At 45.6% G+C, this 22610-nt stretch overlaps 3 protein-coding genes across 6 annotated transcripts; all 3 read left to right on the top strand.

Moving 5' to 3' along the window:
* Positions 1 to 1037: 1037 nt before the first annotated feature.
* LOC109732115 (uncharacterized) lies at positions 1038 to 6734 on the top strand. 3 transcript variants are annotated; one of them, XM_020291313.4, is made up of 8 exons: positions 1038 to 1171; positions 1205 to 2689; positions 4346 to 4436; positions 4535 to 4692; positions 4764 to 4815; positions 4930 to 5012; positions 5094 to 5199; positions 5659 to 6734. In XM_020291313.4, exons 2-8 carry the CDS (start codon positions 1382 to 1384, stop codon positions 6234 to 6236), a joined length of 2376 nt encoding a protein of 791 aa, XP_020146902.1. In that variant the 5' UTR covers positions 1038 to 1171; positions 1205 to 1381; the 3' UTR covers positions 6237 to 6734. The 3 variants fall into 3 exon arrangements, with proteins under 3 accessions (XP_020146902.1, XP_045089122.1, XP_040255394.1); XM_045233187.2 differs by having other exon boundaries at positions 1071 to 2689; positions 5106 to 5199; XM_040399460.3 differs by having other exon boundaries at positions 1087 to 2689.
* A 3002-nt stretch (positions 6735 to 9736) lies between these two features.
* LOC109732114 (RNA polymerase II C-terminal domain phosphatase-like 1) lies at positions 9737 to 19310 on the top strand. Of its 2 annotated transcripts, none has more exons than XM_040399459.3 (17): positions 9737 to 10419; positions 11297 to 11773; positions 12236 to 12446; positions 12619 to 12776; positions 12861 to 12931; positions 13041 to 13146; positions 13225 to 13311; positions 13773 to 14336; positions 14434 to 14500; positions 15461 to 15594; positions 15688 to 15741; positions 16036 to 16132; positions 16503 to 16708; positions 16785 to 16868; positions 17170 to 17229; positions 17606 to 17679; positions 18266 to 19310. In XM_040399459.3, exons 1-17 carry the CDS (start codon positions 10138 to 10140, stop codon positions 18369 to 18371), a joined length of 2838 nt encoding a protein of 945 aa, XP_040255393.1. In that variant the 5' UTR covers positions 9737 to 10137; the 3' UTR covers positions 18372 to 19310. The 2 variants fall into 2 exon arrangements, with proteins under 2 accessions (XP_040255393.1, XP_020146901.1); XM_020291312.4 differs by having other exon boundaries at positions 17170 to 17235.
* Positions 19311 to 20776: 1466 nt separating this feature from the next.
* On the top strand, positions 20777 to 22330 carry LOC109732097 (uncharacterized protein At4g19900-like). Its single transcript, XM_020291288.4, has one exon. The coding sequence runs from the start codon at positions 20902 to 20904 to the stop codon at positions 22234 to 22236; it is 1335 nt and encodes a 444-aa protein (XP_020146877.1). The 5' UTR covers positions 20777 to 20901; the 3' UTR covers positions 22237 to 22330.
* The last annotated feature ends 280 nt before the right edge of the window (positions 22331 to 22610 follow it).

The raw sequence follows: 22610 nt of genomic DNA, 5'->3' as shown, positions 1-22610 counted from the left end.
GGCGCACGGGTGGTTTCCGGTGGTGACAAGCCGGCAGGATGGCGGAAGATGATATGCCGACTCAGGCCTCATTTGGTTTGTAGGAATCTTGTAGGAATTTTATAGGATAGGATTTTCAAAGAAAAAATTCCTATGAAGCCCTTTGGATTTTCAAAGGCTGCTCCGTCCACCGTGTGTGTTTTTACACGGTGGCTTGTGCTCGCTCCTTGCTTAATCATGCTGTCGCGCCGGGCGCTTACGCCCGCAGCGGCCGCGTGCGCGCGATCGGGGTGCAAACCGACGGACACCAGATGCGCGCGTGCCGCCGTGCTCCACGTTACGGCACAGGCTTACGGTTACGGGCACCGCACCGTGTCGGCCGGAGGAGGGGTCGGGAGGGAGGGATGGGCTCGTGACGGGCACGGACACGCTGGTGCCACCGGCCGGCATAGGATGCCCGACCGACGGGGGTTTATTAGCGGGAGAGAGGAGCCTTGATGGATCTCTGCGCGCGATGGCCCTGACACTCCGCATGTGGCGCTGCCCTGGGGCTACGGCTACGGCGCATGCATTCCTTCTTTTTTACGTGCCCGGGTTTGGCATCGTCTCCCTTTTCTTCCCCCCCGATTCATCGTGTAGTAAACATAGAACAAAAGATTAGTACTACTACCAGTAGTACAAGTTAGAAAATGAAAAAAAGAAAATGACACGATCGGTGTGCGCTAGTCAACGGTAGGCGTTTGAGCAGGAGCACGGCGTACGACACCACTGCTGTAAACAGGGGCGTAAACTGGACGGCCGTCCCCGGCCTCATCATCATCATCATCGCCAGGTAATAGGCGCTGAGCGAGCGCCGAGGACACGCACGCCGCCCGCCCGAATGGGACGCCCCCGCCTCCGCAGGGACTAGCCCGCTTCCCCGAAACGGCACGAGCGGCCGCCCTTCGACTCGTGTCGCGGCGGGTGACAGACGGGTCCCATCCCATGCCATGGCGGCCGGATTTTAACCTCCCCTTCCAAAAGGCCAAGGGGGAGTACGACCGTCGACCGGCCCGACAGTAAACAGTAACCGGTGGTGTAAACCACAACAAGGACAGCAACGACGACGCACGCGGGAGAGGGGTGGGGGTGGGGGGAGAGGCATCGCCCCGCAATAACAACGACGACGGCCTCGGCACCAACCACCACCGAGGCAGACGCAGACGAGAAGGGGGGGCGAGGGCAGGCACGAACCTGTCGCGATTCCGCCGACGACCTCGCGCGCGCGGGCGGGCCTCCCCTCCCCCTGGAGCTGGATCTGACCCCTCGTCGCGTACCCGCGTGATTCTTCTCCCCCGCCGACCCCGAGCCCCAGCGATTCCTCCTCGCGGTGTTTGCCGAGGCGGTCAATGCGCGAGGGGAGATGAGCGGCGGCGAGGAGGAGGAGGACGAGGACGAGGAGGTGTTCTACGAGTCGCGGGACCGGGTCCTCTCCTCCTCCGGCTCCTCCACCTCCGCCTCGGACGACGATGACCACGCGCAGCAGCAGCAGCGACGCCGACGGGACGCCCACCCGCCTGCGGCGGCCGCGGCAACGGCGGCGCTCGACCTGTGGACGTCGCAGCCGGCGCCCGTGCAGGAGCGCCGCAGGAGGCTCCTCCAGACGATGGGGCTCGCCGGGGACCCCTCCCTCGCGCGCCTCGAGATGGGCCGATCGGTCTCCTACGACGGGCCCGTCCCCGTCCCCCCGCCCACGCTCTCGCCCATGCCCCGATCCAGATCGGACGGCGCCGTGCCAGCCTCCACCAAGCCGCCGAGAGGGGGCCGCACGTCGTCGGGCTCCTCCGAGGCCATGCCGGAGGACGAGGCGGACCCCAGGTGCCTAATCCGGAACCTCGACGACGGCACCGAGTTCGTCGTCAAGGAAGAGTTTGAGCTCCGCGAGGTCGGCACGGGCCGCCAGCTCACCCTGGAGCAGTTCCAGCTCTGCGTCGGCCGCTCCCCCATCGTGCAGGAGCTCATGCGCCGCCAGAACATTGCAAACCACGGCGCCTCCACTCCCATCCACAGGTCCAGCTCCGACTCCAGCAACGGCGCGGCCCGGCCCAGGCGCCGCATTAGCTGGCTTCGTACCATCCGCCACGTCGCTGGCTCTATGGTGGCCGGCTCCCGTGACCGCCGAAGCAGCGACGAGAAGGACGCGTCATCGGAGAAGGGCGGACGCCGGTCCAGCTCAGCCACGGATGACAGCCAGGATAGTGCCGGCGCCGTGCACCATGGCCCAGAGCGCATTAAGGTGCGGCTGTACGGCAAGTCGTACAAGGAGCTCAGTGGGCTGTTCATGAACCAGGAGGTACGGGCGCACGACGGGTCTATCTGGAGTATCAAGTTTAGCCCCGATGGGCGCTACCTTGCAAGTGCTGGGGTGGACTGTGTGATCCATGTCTGGGAAGTGTTGGAGTTTGAAAGGAGACGAGAGGAGAATGGGGTGTCTAATCCATTTGTTGCAGTGATGTGCAATGGTTCGCCAGAGCCGACATTGGCCTTGGCCACTGTGGATGGGAGCCATTGGGATAAGAAACTCCGGGCGAGGGTCTCGCAATGTCGGAAATCAAGTAGCTCAGACCGGTTGATGGTGCCAGAGCATGTGTTTGGACTGTCGGAAAAACCGGTCAAAACTTTTGAGGGGCATTCAGAGGATGTTCTTGATCTATGCTGGTCCAAGTCACAGGTATGATATGTTGCTTCTCATTCTAATATGCTGAACTTGTTTCGTGTTGACTACAATGTGAGCACTCAATTTAATCCCACGACCCAATTTCTGCCTAATTTAGAAAACTCTGTTGATTAATTAGTCCTCAATAATTTCATTTTTATTCTTAGTAGTCTCTTAAAGGCAGAACTTGATAAGTACTGCATTGTTTGAGCAACCCCAAAGTTCTTTGCCATATTTGAGAGTCCAGCCATGCCAGACATTTAGAGTGTAGCTGACTGTAAATGATGAACTGACAGTTAGCAAATCAAATTGCAGTGGCTTAGAAACACAGGCCATATTGTATGCAAACTGATATCCTGTAGCTCTAAGCAATTCTTTGGAATCTGTTCTTCAAAAGGAAGGTTGTAATAATGCATAAAACCAACTGAACCCGCTATCTGTCTTAAAGAAAGGAATGTGTTCTCCAGGCTTGCAGTTTGCCTGTTCTGGTCATTATTTCTATCTTGGTACATGTAGCGGCAATTGAATCAAACAGTAAAGTTAGTGCCCAGACTGTAACATAAGCATTTCACACTGTAATGTTAGTAATTTCCCTTTCCTTTTATTTTTCGAAATTAACTAGATAACACGTGTTTCGAAATGTGATATGAAGTACTTTAATTCCAGGAGTGTTAACTACTGGACTTATCTTTATCATATTATCATGACACAAGCTTCTCAATTTAACCACATGATAGGTGGGAAGACTCATTTGCGTTTGAGTTCTCCAAAGGGATTAGATCTTAGAAATGTTGTATAAATTGAGATTGATTAGATACACAGAATGTTATACTGGATGTTCGGAAAGATTGTTGTGCTTTCTCGAGAGCAAACGAAGTTAAGATTGTTGTGCCTAAAATTACAATGTTGGAAATATGTTGGATTAAGTCTTTTGCATTCATTGATGTAAAGCATGATATGAGGTTTTGCAAAATTTAGCCATCCACGGTATAATGTGCTGTGCCAGTATATTTGAGCCTTATTTTGGGACTACATTATTGCCGATTTTACCCCTTTTAGGCCAAGCTGGTTCTGGGTTTAAGTGAAGGTCAAATCCATTCTACTAGACTTGCATGAAATAGTATGGAGTTATGTACCCATATGATTAGGATGTCCCAGGTTTTAAATTTAATAGTAAACCAAATTCTATATTATCCCTTATTTGTCGAATGTTCTTGCCCATGGGCTAATAACTATGTTAGGCTTAAATATATCTTGGGACGTCAGGAAATCTCTAGCATTTTGCATAACATACATGTTATTACTCATGGAGTTTGAATTTTAGTTGCCGTTCAGTTATGATTTGTCTTACTGTCTAGAAACTAGGACCTGCACCTTGAAGTTTTCCGACATTTCTGATGTTCAGTATCATTCAAAAAGGTGATATGCATGATTATAGATTAGATGCATAAACATTGTTGGGTCCTCGTCGCAGGCAGCTATAAGCCAACAATTATACCTTACTGTGCTAGCTACATATCCAAACTTCACAATTTGCAATAGTGACTCCAGGAATGCGTCCAAACTATGGTTGCTAGTTGCTACCACTGTTTGAATCTTGTAACAATATTTATTATGATTCCGGTGTCTTCACAAAATTTCTTATCTTAAACTTCTTTTTCATGTGTGCAGTACTTGCTTTCGTCTTCAATGGACAAAACAGTAAAGTTATGGGACATGTCAAGTGTATCATGTTTGAAAACGTTCTCACACTGTGACTATGGTAAGATTTCGATTTAATTATCAGTTTAGCTCACACATGGAATGCCTCTCACTCTGTCAGCATTATCCTCAGTTTTCCTGTATTGCTTTGCTTTCCAGTGACATGCATCCAGTTCAACCCTGTCGATGATAGATACTTCATTAGTGGTTCTCTCGATGAAAAGGTCCGCATCTGGAGCATTCCAAAACGTGAAATTGTTGATTGGCATGATCTGCATGAAATGGTCACTGCTGCTTGCTATACCCCTGATGGACAGGTTTGTATACTTTCGACCTGAAATGTGTTCCGTTTGTTAAGTTCTAACACCAAGTTTCATTTTCCCTGAAGAGTGCGTTAGTTGGTTCCCACAAGGGCAGCTGTCATCTTTATGACACATCGGGTCTCTCTCTCTCCCCCCGCTCTGATGATTTATGACATTTTCAGGCTTATTTTTTTTGTATGTATAGCTCTTACTTTTCCTTCAGAATTGACCCTTTGTGTGACCCTTGACCAGATAATAAGCTTATCCAAAAGAAACAAATTGACTTGCAAACTAAAAAGAAGAAGTCCCGCCAGAAGAAGATCACTGGATTTCAGGTGCTTACTTTTAATAACTTCCGAATCTGTTCTGACACCAGGCCATACAGATGATAATCTTCCTCTCTTACTGAATCATAGTTACTTGAACAGTTCCTTCCAGGCAGTTCTTCGAAGGTGCTCATCACATCTGCCGATTCACGGATCCGAGTTATTGATGATTTTGAACTAGTTCACAAATTTAAAGGTATCAAGGTCTTAACGAACATAGCTACTGTGTCATACCATATTGCTATTATCTTCAAGGTTTGGCCAGTAATCTTTTCGAGACACTGTTGCTTTAAAGTTTAGTTGTAGTTCTTGTCCTTGACCTGTTTAACCTATTTGCCACTATCACCTATCATTATATTTGCTGTATGAAAGTTCTGTTTAGAGTAGGGCTGCAGCTGTCAATCATGGTGTGGTAACCAGCTTATAAGCAATGCTATTTCTGCTGATTGATTGAATGTGAACGGTGGAGACCAGTTTCTGCTGTCATGTTCTTCCTTTCAGCAAAGCGCCAAAACTCGTCAGAATCCACTGTGTTGAGTTGATAGCTCGTAATGTCCAATTAGCATGTTAAAATACTCATCTCTTCCTTTTAGGACGGGATCTGCTATCCGTATGTTTTGTCGGTTGCTGACGCCCTGTTCCTTCACATTTCCAGGTTTCCGAAACACCAACAGCCAAATCTCAGCTTGCTACGCTGCAAGAGGCAGATACGTGATCTCAGCAAGCGAGAACTCCCATGTGTACGTGTGGAGAAACGACGACAGCCCTGAGCAAAGAAGCAGCAGCAGCAAGGGCGTCGTGTCTGTCGCAAACTCCTACGAGTACTTCTACTGCCGGGACGTGACGGTGGCCGCTGCCTTGCCATCCACGGCGGGGTCAGCGGCGACGTCCCGGACCAACTCCAGGAGGAAGCACCAGGAGCTGGATTGTGTGTCCGAGTATCCTCTGCCGCACGCAGGAGACGGAGATTCCTCTGATTTCCAGCGGCAGCAGAGCCGCAATGACCTAAGCAACGGTTCGAACCACAGCGGCGGTGACAGAGCGTCTGCTACCTGGCCCGAGGAGCTCATGACGCCGACGAAACAGAGCCCGCGGTCCAGCACCAGTCTCCCCGACGGTGACGGTGCCGGGCAGGCCCCAAGCCGGTCGGCCTGGGGCATGGCCATCGCCACGGCAGGCAGCGGGGGTCAGATCAGGATACTCCAGAATTTTGGGTTTCCCGTCAGAGTATAGTAGCAGCCCTGCTAGGGGGGTGGTGATTTTTGTGTGTAAATAGGTGGGAGATGCGGCTGGTTTGCTGTTAGCGGTCTTCGAGTTACGTGCGAATGCGATTGGGTTTGGCTGATGCGTGCTTACTCGACTAACGACGACGGCCTTGTTCGTTTGTACGCCTGCATGAGAGTGGATCCCCAGAGAGCGCCTGCCCCGGCTGGAGTGAAATCTCTCGCCACACCCATTTGTAGTAGCATCTGTTTTTCCACTCTTGTCCGCTCCGGCTCTCCGCTCAATTCTTTAGTTCCCTTGTGTGTGTGTGTGTGTGTGTGTTTACCCTGCCTGACATATTCTTGTAAGGAAAAGAAACCCTCAGGTGTATACATACATACAGATAGAAAAGCGAAAAATGAGTTTTCTTAGTGGTGGGTTCGTTATACAAGTGGCCTTCCAGGTCTTCTCATACGGGAGCTATGAAGAGAATAATAAAATCACGAGTTCTGAAGCTTTTCGGCTGCAGGAATGTGTATGCTCTATTGTTCCACTGTGGGTTGCTTGGACTGATGGAATCCCTGCTACTAATTGCACCTGTACCTCCACCGTGCCGTGCGTTTTTGTTCACTCTATACCCACTCAACCATGACCGTCGAGAACTGCATCCGATCTCCCTCCAGTCCGACGGGACAGGGCCAGCACCGACATCGCTCGCGGCGATGAATGCGGCCACGGTAGCAACCTGACCGAGGTACAGGAGATTTCCTGCGATGTGATACTACTGACCTGACGCGCACCGAAAGGGACGACACCAGAACGCATGGTCGTCACACGACAAAGGACATGTCCGGTGACTTGCAATCAGACAGTGGAGTGTGGCCAATCAAAACAGTTAGGAATTGACGGTGCCACTTTCCAGATGCGTCGTCTGTTAGATTTAGGCCTACCCTCTATTCCTCCGCCTTATCGGTGGTGCCGCTCACAATGCGATTCGAGGCTAGAGGGTGGGACCTACTTATACTACTAATTCCAGAGTCTTGATCTGTATGCAGATAAGCTTCCAAGTTTAAACTAACTTGTTTCCAAATAGAGTCCAGATGCAATTAACAACCACAATATAATCGACCTTTAATTGAACACTATTTTGTTATGTCCCAGGACACACACATGTGAGTTGTGCGCCATAATTAATCTAACGACTAATTATGTAGATCATAGTCAAGGCTGTACTTGACCATCGATCTAGTTCCCTTCCAATTAATATTGTTCCCGGGTAATATTTCCAGTATAATAAACATGTATACCGTGTTCCAATATTAATTGACTAGCTTCCTCAAGCAAACGCCTAAGTGTGTAGTCCAGCAAGAATTAATTCCAACATTGTCTTAACAATGTCGACTAGCTTATAGATATTAATTCCATCAATAAGCAATTCCATCTATCAAAGATAATCATTCCATGCTCACACAAAGCATGTTTCCAGAATGAGGTTCATAAATAATTAACAAGCAATATTTGGATATAGTTGAAGGACACCAATTCCTACATCGTCTCCGTTGAATCTCTCGGTTTCTGATTTGCTATCCGCAACTCCGCAAACTTCAAGATCATGATGGACGTATGTGTGTCATGCGATGGCTGCGGACACCACTGTGTGGCGGCGACGTGCCAACTAACCGGTCCATGGCCCACGGTTTAGTGCGAGTCTATGTCGACTGAGGTGGCCTCACTTGATGGGATCAAATGGTTTCGTCAACACCTTTTTTTTTATTAGCAAAGAAAATAAGAGAAAATGGTTCTTCTAACAAATAAGAAAAAAATAAGTGGAAATAGATCGATCCAGATAAAAGTGCTCAACATGGCTCACAATCCTCGTGGGACTTCTCAAGTCAAGAAACAAATGAACTTGCACATCACAGTGTTTCCAAATAAAATAATATAACCACATCTAGATAAAAATATAAGCATGAGTACATGTAAAAATGAAAGTCATGCAGCTGTGTAGGAAGAGTACAGTGCACAATGTTGCCAAGCACGATCGAGGGTCACAATATATCAACACTAGAGCTTCACTTTTAATAAACAATATGAAAAAAGTACATTTCGAGTAACACCTTATACCTCCCACATCGTGACAAAAGGGCAGTTCGAAGGTTGACAGGAAAAGATTTCATGCATTAATGCTTATTGAATTTGTGTGTCCAGGAAAACAGCGAATCAACTTGTTGTTTAGTTCAAGGATCTATTGCATCAAGTGCAACGATTTGAAACTCCTATTTTTAGGGAATCTTTTTTTTTGAACCGCCTAAATATTATGATGGTCTTGCAAGCCACATACATAGACTCGAACACGAGCGTGGGCTAGAAACTTAACTCCACGATTGAAAGGTTGATGTTTACAAGGTGTTTGGTTAGACTTAACATTGACTTTTTAATTTTTAGTTAGAAGCCAAATAAGCACCCTTTAGTGCTTTTGGTTTTGTATCAAACACCTCCTTAATAGAACGCTAAGGGCATCTCCAACGCGGGGTTCTAGGATAAAAAAATCTTGCAGCCAGGTTGGCATCGGCACAAAAGGAGTCCAACGCGTAGGGTTTTTATTGCCACATAGAGCGTAATAATTGTCGGTTTTAGAGTTTGCGCTTATGTTAGCATCTAGCATTGAAAGCGATATCACTTACAATGCATTTTAAATTTTTTGGTATTTATTTTAAGGGTCTGTCTAGGACACGTCTAGATGTGACATAGCTATGTGACATCTAAGCTGATATCCACTCTATTTGTGGTCTATTTTTGTTGTCCTAGTTTTTTTTTGTTTCTTGTTGATGAATTATATATTTGTGAGAGTTTAGATGTGACATCCTTAAAAAATATCTAGACGTGGATTAGACAAACTGTTATTTTAAATTTACAAGCGTCTACATAAACACCAAGCTTTGTGAATGCTCTAAAACACCAGCAAATTTAGTTGGACTGCAACGATGTAGTGCTCAATGATTTTACCTATATCAGGAAAGAAGTGTAAACAACTGCTCAAAACGAGTATAATCATATAATTTGAATGATTTGGAGATTGCTCACCACACGCGACAGATTATGCCAAGGCAGAATCAAGGGCGGTACAAGTAGCGAACCAACTAGTGGTTGGATGGTTAGGAAGGCAGATATCCCTAGCCCACCAGAATTCAAGTCCTAGAATTGACATTGGTGATCCTATTATTCCTGAATTTATTTCATGCTTCCGGCGATATTCGTTTAGTGGAGGAGACGTTTGTGTCGACGAGGTGCCTGTGGTGACTTCGTAAAATCTCAAGATGCTATGCCGGCTTCTGTCTTTCGAAGGTGCTCATAGGAATAAGGTGTGGCGTGCGCACGTTCATAGGGATGAGTGTATGCTCGTGTATGTAAGTGACTTCGATTGCTTTGTTAAAAAAAAAGGAGAGAGCGATACAAGTAATAAAATAAATATCATGTTTGAAAACAACAGAGGAACTGGAATATCTTCCTACCTCCCCGCCTCTCTAAATACACGTGGCTTCGCTGGTCGTCTTCCCCATCCTCCAGCCCGATCAAACGCCTAGGGTTTCCCCGACCCAACCGCCCGCCCACTGAGCCCACCCCCGAACTCGTCCGCCGCCGCCATTGCCGCGGATTCGCACGGGCTCCCCACCAAACCCGGCCGGAATCGGCCAAGAACGCGAACTCGAACGCGATTTGAAGCACACAAGCGCCATAAGACCGCCGCGATTCCCCCTCCTCTGCCCTCTTCTAATTTCCTCTGTTTTTGGACCCGCGCGATAAGAACAGATCCGCCAGCGTGCAGCAGGGTCTATCAGACCAGTGCGCGCGCGCGTGCGTGTGGAAGGCGCACTGGCTCGGACTGAGTTCGGATTCGATTCGTGCGATCTGTTCTGTTGGTGCCGAGGACATGATCAAATCGATGGTGTATTTCGGGCACATCTCCATCGGGGAGGTGGAGCTGTGGCCCAAGGGGGAGACGAACGTGGCGGCGGCACCGTGGGTGCGGGAGATCCGGGTGGACCGCCTCTCCCCGCCCAGCGAGCGGTGCCTGCCGCTCGCCGTGCTGCACACTGTGTCCTCCGGCGCCCTCTGCTTCGTAATGGAGTCGAGGCCAAGCCCAGCAACAGCTGACGACGAGCCCCCGTCGTCGCTTGTTGCCATGCACACCGCTTGCCTGAGAGACAATAAGGTACTACATGAATCATCATTCCCAACAATCACAAGCCACAGAACAAATGAGTAGGAAGTAAAACCTTTTTTAACCTTACATCGACAAGTTCACCCCAACAAGGAGTATTAACTAGCAGTTTAGCACACCAAGTACCTTGTGAAAAACTTCCCCTGAAACATTTACTGCATTAATGAGTACTATGTAACTTGGGCATGAACAATTTTAAAGACTAGAAATATATTTAACCTGGCCTGGCATATGGCTAAGGTTTCTGGAGCTGTGTTCATATGTCACAGACTAATCAATCATATTCTTAGACTCTTGAACACAAAATGTTGCTTCTCAAGGCATACAACTGTTATGGACTTTGGACTTGACATTACTTGTTCCCAGCGGTTACTCACTGCAATTGAATGTGAACTCTGAACCGCTGAACTCCATGTACCGACAGAAATATTTGAGGAATGAGCGAAGTGTTGCTTAACAGCTTTGGGGTGTAGCACACTAATGTGCCTGGAATTCATCCGCTGGCCAGTGACTGGGACTTAATTTTTGTGAGAGTACAACTATATTAAGTACATCTTTTGCCCTTGTAGTTCACCATATCATAAATTTTAGTAGTAGTAACTTCGATCATTGCATTGCTATGAATATTCCTGTTTTAAGATTTTGATATAGGTAGTTTTGAGCCAATCCATGCCTCAATATCTGTAACAAATATCCTCTACTTCGCCTTTTTTTTTGGTTATTAGGCATCTTTGTACAGAGATGTGCTAAATGCCTTGGCATTCTCCTTGTATCTGGGTGTGGTTTTACAAATTTTCCTCTTTATTTCCTAATTAAACTGATGTTCTGTTTGTCTTATCTCCTTCCTATTGATTCTCTGTGTTTGCAGACAGCAGTTTTTCCACTTGGAGCAGAAGAAATCCATTTAGTTGCAATGAAACCCAAGAGTAACTTGCCCAACCACGCATGTTTTTGGGGCTATAAAGTACCATTAGGCCTGTATAATTCTTGCTTGAGTATGTTGAATCTTCGATGCCTTGGTATTGTGTTTGACCTTGATGAAACACTAATTGTTGCCAATACCACACGGTCTTTTGAAGACAGAATTGATGCACTCCAGAGAAAATTGAGTAAAGAGACTGATCCACAGCGTATTAGTGGTATGTTGGCAGAGATCAAGAGGTACCAAGAGGACAGGACTATGCTAAAGCAGTATATAGATGGTGATCAAGTTATTGATGGTGGGAAAATGTATAAAGTACAATCCGAGGTTGTTCCACCTTTAGCTGATAATCATCAACCTATGATCCGTCCTGTTATAAGGCTACAAGAGAAAAGTATTATATTGACACGTATAAATCCATCGGTATGTAGTTCATGACTTTTCTGTGGAAGCATATGATAGGCAAAAAAGCATGTCGTCTCTGTATTTTTATTAGGTCATTTTTAACATGCTCTGAACATACCACTATAATTTGGATTATTTTGTATGGTGTGTTCAGTTGAAGTTTACCGCCATAATTCAATCATCGTATCCTGTAGATTTTGCAAGTTGCCTGTTTCTTTTTCTGAAAAAAATTTGGCAACCTATTTGGTTACAGCATTCTTAGTTTGTTCATGCATTACACAGTGCAGAGCTTGAATCAAATTAAATGATGTCTTAGCCACAGCATTCATGGCAAGTTGCATGCATTTGATGTTGTGGATGACCAAGTGTCCTTTATTCTTGGGCCCGCTGATCTTTGTTTTGCTTATCATGGGTTTTGGTTCAACCATGTTTGCTTGTCGTTAGACTGTACAGTTTATTTTCCATACCTTTTTCTGTTAGATAAGAGATACCAGTGTTCTGGTGCGGTTAAGGCCTGCTTGGGATGATCTTCGGAGCTACTTGATTGCAAGAGGTCGGAAACGTTTTGAGGTGTATGTGTGCACAATGGCTGAGAGGGACTATGCCTTGGAAATGTGGAGGTTGCTTGATCCTGATTCTAGACTGATAAACTCTGTTCAACTTCCTCACAGGCTTGTCTGTGTCAAATCTGGTGCGTATTAATATTCTTCCAGTTATTGCAACTACAAGACATGCATAGTTTGCTCATATAATCTTTTAATCAAGTTTGTCAATGAGTTAATCTCCTTACAGTGAATTTCCATGTTCATAATATTGTGGGATTTTCCATCCTTTTGAGGTTAATGCTAAATCTACTCATCCAGGCTTTAAAAAGTCATTGCTAAATGTGTTCCATGATGGATCTTGTCACCCTGGTATGGCTCTAGTGATTGATGACCGTTTGAAAGTTTGGGAGGAGAAGGACCAATGTCGAGTTCATGTTGTTCCTGCCTTCTCTCCGTATTACGCTCCGCAAGCAGAGGTAATGTCTATTTTGTATTGTATTCCAGCATAAGATTATCTTACAGTATTGTTTAAGAGGTCATCCTGTCTTTAACTTACACAGGCGAACTTCCCTATTCCAGTTCTTTGCGTTGCCAGAAATGTTGCATGCAATGTTAGGGGTAGCTTCTTCAAGTAAGAACATCTTGGCTATATGGTACCACAGAAACTTATTTCCTGTTACATACACAGAAAACAATGTTGAGTTGTTTGCTGATGCAGAATTTTACGATCCAATTGACAGGGAATTCGATGAGGGTCTTCTACCATCGATCAGTGAAGTTCATTTTGACGATGAATTAGATCATGTTCCGTCTTCTCCTGATGTTGGAAATTATTTGATTTCAGAGGTAGACTTTGTGAAGGTGGATGCTTCAGATTGACTCCTTTTAACTACTGATGAGGAACAGTGTTTTTTTTCTTGTTAGGATGAGAATGCAGCAAGTTTGAATGTGAACAAAGATCCGATGGCTTTTGACGGTATGGCAGATGCAGAGGTTGAGAGGAGAATGAAGGTTTGCCCTTCACTTCCTTGTTCTGAATGTTTGTTATAAAAAGATGAACTGTGAAACAAGTGATATCCAAGAAACACGGTGATCATTATCCACTAATCTATTGTTTTGTAGTATATATGAATGCTCCAGCAATAGTAACCCCTAAATTAACTATATGCAGGAGTTCTTTTTTACTTAAAGTGAATGAGAGGGTTCATTGTTTATTAGCTTTGACCTTTGTTTATTTTGTTGAAACAACTAACTGGCAATGCTAAACCGTTGTTTATTAGCTTTGACCTTTGTTTATTTTGTTGAAACAACTAACTGGCAATGCTAAACCTATGTCTATGTCTTATGGTGTTGTAACAAAAATGTCAATGTAACGGAGGCCAATATCTTCACATTTCTTAGTAGCTATTACCTTTTTTAATGGTTTTTTTTAATTATCTCTCCTAGTTATGTGTATCTAAATTATTTTTCAGGAAGCAGTTTGCAGTGTGCAAGCTGCAGATCCAGTGACAACAAATGTTGACGTGATATCAGCAGCTGCTAACCAGCAATTTGCTACATCTTCATCTATTCCGTTAGCACCACCACTGGGCATGGTGCCTTTGAATAACGATCAAGGTCCTCAGCCTCCTTCAGTCAGCTGGTCTGATGCTCAATCTGGTATGGTGGATCCTTTGCAAGGTTCTCCAGCTAGAGAAGAGGGTGAGGTTCCTGAGTCTGAGTTAGATCCTGACACAAGGAGAAGGCTTCTGATATTACAGCATGGCCAAGACACAAGAGATCCCACACCACCCTTCGCTGCAGAACCTTCTGTACAAGCCTCAGTTCCTCCAGTGCAATCTCAGGGAAATTGGTTTCCTGTAGAGGATGAGATGGACCCAAGAAACTTAAATAGGACTTCAACGGACTTTCATGTAGAATCTGATGCTGTACATAGTGATAAAAGTCAACCACCACATCAACCATACTTCCCTGCTCGTGATAATCCTGTATTTTCCGATAGATTTAACCATCAGAACCAGAGATATTCTTCTCAGGTGAGTGTTCATCTATGCTGATTAAACTTTAGTTTATCTTTGTTCGTTAATTAGGTGATTCTAGATGATTTGGTGACAAATGCTTTGATTTATTCAGCTACCTCACAGTGAGGATCGTCAAATGCTTCAGAACCAGGCACCTACAACATATAGATCATTTTCTGGTATGTTTTGCTTTACGCCTTTATCTTTGATGTTTCTGATGTTCATTCAGGTTAGCAGCTGCCAATGTTCAGGAAATCGTTAACTGGTTGCTGCTCGGTCGGCTGACAAGTAGGGGATTAATAGGTGAATCGACCAGCTAACTGATTTATCGGCCGATATTTTGAACAATGGCAGCTGCATAGGATAATGTATGGTCCTTTGTCCCCACCGAACCTAGAAGCTTAAGCTATTTAGGATATGATGTTATAATCGCCTATCTTGTACTATCCCTATAGAGTTGTATTTACTGTCATCTAAAACGAACATATCTAACTGTGTTTTTCATGTCTTATTTCCAAACTGTTCATTTAGCGTAGTCTTCTGTGGCTAGATGATGAACTAAGATGTTACTATATGCCAAGTAATTAAATATTTGTGCACCTTTTCATGGTCCAGTACTCCAGTATATGTAAACCCATCGGTGTGTATTTCCTTCCAGTTAACAAAGAGAATAATACTGATCACCTTTTACCTGTTTGGTGAGCCTATATACATGGTTGGTTGGGTGCTAATTCAGGGGCTTATCATAGAGCTGATCAAATAAAAAGTATAAATGATTGCCCTTTTCTGCAGACACTTCAACACAGATTATCTTGATCCATAACTCATTCTTGTTTGCTGCTTTGCTCAGTGCTGCTCCTGTTATCATGAAAAGCTTGCAATTTCATGAATGCCCCTCTTAAATTATTTGATTTGTGCTTTAGTCTATAGCAAGGTTTTTGAGTCGTGACTTGGCGAGTCGCCGCGAGCCCTGCGGCTCAGCGTATAGTCGACGAAAGTTGCTGTATAGTCGCCATAAGTCGCTGTATAGTCGCGAGTCGCCCTGATTTTTGGAAAACGACTTGGCGATTAGTCGGCGACTATACAGCGACTCAAAAACCATGGTCTATAGTATCTGAAACTGTATCTGCAATGTGAAGGCGAGGATATGGCAACCCAGCGTTTTCATCCAGGTAACAGAAGCAGCCAAATGGAGTCAGGACGTCAATTTGTACAATACACAGAGACATCTGGTGCTGTATTGGAGGAGATTGCAGCGAAGTGTGGATTTAAGGTAGTTTTGATGCTACAGATCAGATATCATTGTAGTCTGTAAGTATTAGCTTACATATCTGCCTATCTGGTGTATTTCTTCACTTGTTTCTAGGTGGAGTACAGGTCAACTTTATGTGATACTACAGAGTTGCGATTCTCCATTCAGGTAAAACACAACTTATGCTGATTGAAAATGCCAATAACGTCATTTTGTTAATAAACCTCCATGCCAATGGATGATGGCATTTTTCTTTCTATTGGAAATTGTATAAAAGTTGCTATGGACGTCAGGATGTAATCTTGATAACATGAGTTACAGGATAGGCACTATTTAACACTCATTAACGTTTTGCCAACTATTTAAGTATTGTGCTGCATGGTCATTATTCCAATCTGCTTGCCGTTTGCACACTAGAACGTCATGTTTCTATATCCCTTATTTTCTGTGTTGATCTTTCAGATTTGGATTGTTGGAGAAAAAGTAGGCGAAGGAATGGGAAGAACAAGGAAAGAAGCTCAACGACAAGCTGCTAATATATCATTAAGAAATCTGGCAGGTGAGTTTATGCTGTACTCCCTAGTCTCTTGACTCCGGGTGAAAAATGACAAATATGCAAATAGATGGTTGACAATCAGTTGTTCAAGGGGCCTTTTTTAGTAACCGACTTCTGACATATCATCAACGTCTCAGAATTTTGGAACAAATTGTCACCCTGATTTATGACACTCGTGGCCTTTTTAACTATTAATCATCTGAAGCCGCTGAAACGTTTCTCTATTTGTTTTGCTTGTCCATAATTTCTCAATTTCTATTGTTTCTGACGGTCTGATCTATGCACACGTAGTTATTTCTATCCAGCATATAAAATATTTCATTATATTCGTTGAATGTAATGCTTGGTTTTGATCGATGAAATTTATCTGCAGATAAATTTCTGTCATTTGATCCAGATAAGATGACAGTTCCTATGGATGATGGTTTTAGTAGCAATCCAAACTCATTCAAATATACAGGGATTGATGGAGATAATATAGTACCAGTTGCAAGCACGTCGGATGGGTCTAGATATATGCACGAGAGAGTTGATAACTCAACCAAATCTGCTGGTTCTGTTGCTGCTCTTAAGGAGCTTGTAAGTAGCTGCTTTAATTGTCAACTTTTGATCAAGTGTGCCCTTTAACTCAGATATATCTTTTGATTTGTTGCAGTGTACAGCTGAGGGGTATAACTTAGTTTTCCAAGCTCAGCCATCTCCATTAGATAGTTTGACAAGGAAAGAAGTTCATGCTCAGGTTAGTACTTCATACTCATTAAGGGTACTTAACAAAAGCTAACTTCCATTAACTTCAAAAGCTACCACAAGTTGTCTGGTCTACATGTTGTTTATTACTGTATGGTAGTAGTATAACATCCCAAGAGCTGAATTGGATTTCCGTTGTATGTTGTTGTCAACTCGTCATTGATGGATGTTCTCCCTTAAAAACATTTTGGTCTGATGGGTTAGCTATAAAACTTCATTAGGACCAACTTTCAGTAGTATTTTAGATCTATGCTTTCAATGTACCTTCTTATCGCTTGTCTTCGGCTTTTCAGATTGAAATAGGCGGGCAAATCCTGGGAAAAGGAGTTGGAGTAACATGGGAGGAAGCTAAGGTGCAGGTTGTAAGCTTACCCATGAGAAATATTTATTTTATTTCGTTACTTCGTCCTTCTTGGATTTCTGAAATCAACAAATAAACTCAGTGGTGCGGGCATGGGTGTCTATTTTTGTCATACATTGAGCAAAATGGAGGGCTCTTTCTCTTCACAACCTTCATTACCATCCTTTCTGGATGCAATATCTGATTGGTTTCCTAGGGTGTACAAAACCATTACTTTAAATTTTAAGAGTACACATGTTGTCTTCTTTTGATACAGGCAACTATAAGATTTGAATGGATATTTGTTGGACAAAGAGGGGTTTTCTGGATTATGGCAGTTAATTTGCAGTGTTTCTGAACCTGTTCTATTACATAATGCTGTGTTGTAGGCTGCTGATGGGGCTCTGGGAACTCTGAGATACATGCTTGGTCAACGTCCACAGAAACGGTCTGGATCTCCAAGGTGATTGTTGGTAGTTTCTTGTCTGTTGTAGATCTGTAACATTGAACATTTAGTATTGGTGTGATCTGAGAAAGTTCATTTGAAATGTGGTATCTCGGACTTTTTGCCATAGTACTATTAGGTTTTTATCTGAACAAGGGATACCTTCCGCCTTTTCATAGAAGCAGAACATAATACCAGGTTACAGCACATCTGGCACACAATATAGGAACCCCACACTGTTTAGATAGAAGTAGGCAGCTTACACAGTGAGGCTCGCTTTTTGGCTGTTTAAGTTAGATAATTAAAGAAACAGAAGTGACCATCCCTCTGAGATCAGATTGTAAACCCTTTATATAGGTGTTTGGAGGAAGTTTCATTACGTAGATTCCAGGCTAGTGGAAATGGTGCTTGTTTAATTAATTATATTTAGCTTGAAGGAAGCTGAGAGTTCATATATTCCCTCTACTGAGCTATGTGACACATGCTGTACTGTTCTAGCATTATAGTCAGTTTTATGCTTATGTTCTTCAGTTTAGGCAGTGGATGATGAAATCAGGTGAGCTTAGCATAGCAATGACCAGAATAGTTTTTGCTCTTTCCGCAGGTCATTTGCATCCAATTATAATAAGCGCTACAAGCCAGATTTCCAGCCGATGGCACAAAGGATTCCTTCTGGCAGATATTCTAGGAATGACAGTCGTGTTCCCTGATTGTTGTGTCTGAATTCCGTGGGCACGATTCATCGGAAATTCAATGCAATCTGTGACCCCCGAAGAACTTCAGTAATTGCAAGTTTGAGCGAGATGGCTGTGAAGGCAAGAAATAACTGTACACGCCCGTAGGTCTTGTTTTCGGTTTCTGAGTCCCCCTTCTTGCCCCACTGTCGTTTCCGAGCTAACTCCCAGCAGCCGTGGCTTGAGGTTCCGCGTTGGAGATGCCCTAACTCCCAGCAGGTGCGGCTTGCATGGACTTGTTGCAATCTGTTGCCCAAGTGAGCCCGCTATGCTGTCATATGACTTCCCTCGGATCTGTTACCTGTGATTCCCCATCTGACAGCGGATCTTAGAGCAAGGATGGCAGTGCAACTGGTTAAGAGAGTTTTTCTTGTTGCATATCACGTTACCACTTACCACTGTGTTGCTCCTCCAATGGAAAGGGTTGAACTCGAGTTGGCAGCTGTTCTCCATTTTTTCCACTAGTGTATAGACTTGGAGGCGGAGCAATTTTTTTTCTCATTCAATTTTACGGTGCAGTGTTAATTGGTCGAGTCACTTCTGTAACTTGCATTACGAGATTTGCTTCTACCGGTGGCTGCTGTTTTTCAGGCTCTTGCAGCTGAGGCAGGGTGAAGTTATATCGACTGTCGAAATTATAGTATAGTGTGAGAGTGGATTTTTGGGGCCATGATACACGTGCGCCGGTTTTGGACGCTCCCCATCCTGAAATGAACGACACCGGGATTTGTTCTAGGAGGCGGTGAGGCAGCCTGTTGGGTTGGCCATGCAATACTACTGTATTAACAACATTCCTCTATAAAGTTAGCTTGGCTGAGTCAAAGGACTACGCATATCAAGGATCTTGATGTCAGATCCAAGTGTGATTTTGCCTTGGTATTTATACCATGGTTCTCCCAAATGTAATTTTGCTCACCTCTGTGCAGCTTTTACTGATCAAATGAGTCGTCGACGCGGGGTGCTGTTTGCTCTACCCCATGATCCTATCACGTATTCACGCCTTTTCTTTGGGCCAACTACCACTCTTATTTGCACAATGTGCCTTGCAGCTTGCTGCCCCCACCAACAAAAACACAAAACACAAACACAAAAAATACAAAAACACAAAAAACAGAGGTGCGAGGAATGTACCCACGCCGTGCTGTGCTTTGTTTATTTGGTGAATATAATTTCCTATCATCGAACATTTTTTTTGCGAGGGTTATCATTGAACAGTTGCATTACCAAAGCGTTGACTTGCTTATTTCTATATCGAAACTGCTTCGCATACGATGCTTTTCTCGTCCGAACAATATGACCAGAGAGCAAAATCATCTGTAGATGCTATGGCCCACAAACTGAACTATTTATAATTATCTCTAGTCGTACAGTGTTGAGCAGAAAACTCGTCGTACGCATAGCAAGGTTCTTTCTATATCTAACAAGCGCACTGGACTATAAAGTGGGGTATCTTTCATTGATATCATATCCTAGGGAAAGAATCACGTGGAATTCAATCTCATTACAAGTCGTTGGCAAGTGCCATTTCAATTAAACAATTAATTAATTATCTCTCGGCCATATAGTAAAAAAAAAGAAAATGCTAAAAATATGATGTCAGATTTTTAGGCATGTCAAATTGAATTTTTTTCATGGTAATTTATATTGGCATGATGATGGTAAATTTGGTTTGCAAAAACTAGCCGCAGATCTTAATTGTATTTTAAACAATTGTGTATGATCCAAGTTAAATTCCACATTGGTACCATGTGCTCGTCCTCGTTGAGCCACCACTAAACAAAATAAAGCAAGTTGCACCCAAAATGCACAACTGGAGTCGTCCTTTCTCTAGATTGAAGTAAACATACAAGGGCACGGGGGACGACACACACTTGTATATAGTATTCCCTAATCAACGTTTTTAATAGTGGGTTATGCCATTTAGTGGCAGATCGGCCAGAAGCTATGAGGAACAAATAAACAATCTAAGCCCTATTTAGCATTTTTACTTAAATCATATAGAAAATTTTGAAAAGCGTACAGTATTAGGCATCAATATCACATACTATATAGGTATATAGCATCAATGGACCTGGCGTCCAGCCATAACAAAACAAAGCTTGACATCCAGCCATAATAATGCAAAGCTGACATAGCTTTAGCGTGACGCTAAAATGAGATCCAAATTTAGCGCCAAATCACCTATTGGCAAAAATAAATAAATCATTTAGCGCAAAACAAACGTAACTTTAGCGTGACGCCCCTTCAAATGCTATAGTTCGCCATTTAAAATTTTGACCCTAATGCATGGCAAGTAAACGCACTAGGTTTGAGAGTTGACATCAGCAATATCGGGAGAATTAGTTGGTGAAAGCAGCAAGTGTACTTAATTTTAACCTGTCTGCACTCATCATGCAGTCATGCCGATGGCGTCTCCCCCCTCCCCATGTTACAAAGACCGCGATCTTTTTTCCTCTAAGTGGCAGCCAATGCGCATGGTGCAAGGGCGCACCAAGGCACCAACGCCATGGCTGCTACTCCTACGGCAACCCACGCCACTTCGCTCTTCTTCCCTCCCGCTCCGACCATGGCGCCGGCCCCTCGGAAGCCATTGCCATTGCTCCTCCTTTCCTTCTCCTTCCCCGTCCTCCTCCTACTCTTCTCCATCGTCTTCCTCCTCTCGCACACCACCTTCAGCCTCCTCCTCTGCCCTCTCCTCCCGCAGTCACCTTCGAGGTCAGCAAATGCCACGATGACCACTGATGCTGCTGCCGCCGCCGCTAGCCTTGACGTCTCCATGGACAGGACCCTGCTCGCGTTCCACGTCACGGCGTCGCCACCGCCGCCGGCGCCTCTTGCTCCTACTCCACCGGTTAAGAGTAAGAAGAACAGCAAGAAAGCCTCCACGAAGCGAAACAAGGGCCTCTTCAAGCGCCTGATCAGGCAAGCTCCCCGGACGCGGCAGTTCGCGGCGCGCGCGGCCGAGCTCTTCGCGCCGCCGTCGCCGCAGCGGCCGTGCGCGCACCGCTTCTTCATGACGTGGCTGTCCCCGCTCGAGCAGTTCGGAAGCCGCGAGGCCCTCGTCCTGGAGACCCTCTTCCGGTGGCACCGCGACGCCTGCCTCCTCATCGCCTCCGACACCATGGACTCCCCGGGCGGCAGCGACAGGCTCCGGCCGTTCGTCGACCGCGGCTTCCGCGTCCGCGCCGCGTCGCCGGACCTGGCGCACCTGCTGCGCGGCACGCCGGCGGAGCCGTGGCTCGGCGCGGTGCGGCGCGGGGAGGTCAGCCCGGGGAGCGTGCCGCTCGGGCAGAACCTCTCCAACCTCCTCCGCCTCGCGCTGCTCTACAAGTACGGCGGCGTGTACCTCGACGCCGACGTCGTCGTCCTCAGGCCCCTGTCGGGCCTCCGCAACGCCATCGGGGCGCAGGCCGTGGACGCGGCCACCGGCGACTGGATGCGGCTGAACAACGCCGTGATGGCGTTCGACCGGGGCCACCCGCTGCTGCGCGAGTTCATCGCCGAGTTCGCCGCCACGTTCGACGGCAGCAAGTGGGGGCACAACGGGCCCTACCTGGTGTCGAGGGTGACGCGCCGGATGCCGGAGCTGGACGTCACGGTGCTGCCGCCGCGGGCGTTCTACCCCGTGGACTGGAACAAGATCGGCGGGCTGTTCATGGCGCCCAAGGACAGGAAGGAGGAGAAGTGGGTGCAGGCCAAGGTGGACAACATCAGAGGTGGGAGCTTCGGCATCCATCTGTGGAACAGGGAGAGCAGAGGGATCGAAATGGAGGAGGGGAGCGTGATCCGAAGGTTGATTTCGGCCGGCTGCTTGTTCTGCAATTCTTCCGTCGTTGCATGACAGGAGAGTCTTAGAACTGCATGCGGAAGAAGGTGGGAGATCGGCTTCGGTTGGGGTGTGTCGTGTTTGGGTTGGCAAAGTGTACATCTTACTTACAGGCAAGAAATAACATATACTAATATAAGAGCGTTTATAGATTACTAAAATAGTAACCTAAACGCTCTTATATTAGTTTATGGAGGAAGTACGTATAGAGCAGTGATTTTGCTGCACCTGAGAATAGGGAGAATATTCAATGAAAACATGACTGGGAGGGTTACTCTGGCAAAGTAGGTCCTCACCGCCACTGCTAACATACTACTTGACGGCCCTCACCCCTCTGTATTGTATCCTGAGCAAATTCAGTTTTGCTATTTCTTAGGTACCTGAAAATT

The sequence above is a fragment of the Aegilops tauschii genome, chromosome 2, assembly GCF_002575655.3.
Source record: "Aegilops tauschii subsp. strangulata cultivar AL8/78 chromosome 2, Aet v6.0, whole genome shotgun sequence".
Classification (NCBI taxonomy): domain Eukaryota; kingdom Viridiplantae; phylum Streptophyta; class Magnoliopsida; order Poales; family Poaceae; genus Aegilops; species Aegilops tauschii.
Note: the sequence above shows the minus strand (reverse complement) of the source record. Positions and strands in the feature narration are given on the sequence as shown.

Bases quoted from the DNA above. Each gene is read 5' to 3' on its own strand.
- LOC109732115 (XM_020291313.4), top strand. From the start codon at position 1,382: ATGAGCGGCGGCGAGGAGGAGGAGGACGAGGACGAGGAGGTGTTCTAC. The intron at 2,690-4,345 runs GTATGATATGTT...TCATGTGTGCAG, and splicing joins TATGCTGGTCCAAGTCACAG to TACTTGCTTTCGTCTTCAAT. The intron at 4,816-4,929 runs GTCTCTCTCTCT...ACCCTTGACCAG, and splicing joins TCATCTTTATGACACATCGG to ATAATAAGCTTATCCAAAAG.
- LOC109732114 (XM_020291312.4), top strand. From the start codon at position 10,138: ATGATCAAATCGATGGTGTATTTCGGGCACATCTCCATCGGGGAGGTG. The intron at 12,777-12,860 runs GTAATGTCTATT...TAACTTACACAG, and splicing joins ATTACGCTCCGCAAGCAGAG to GCGAACTTCCCTATTCCAGT. The intron at 17,236-17,605 runs GTTGTAAGCTTA...GCTGTGTTGTAG, and splicing joins GGGAGGAAGCTAAGGTGCAG to GCTGCTGATGGGGCTCTGGG.
- LOC109732097 (XM_020291288.4), top strand. From the start codon at position 20,902: ATGGCTGCTACTCCTACGGCAACCCACGCCACTTCGCTCTTCTTCCCT.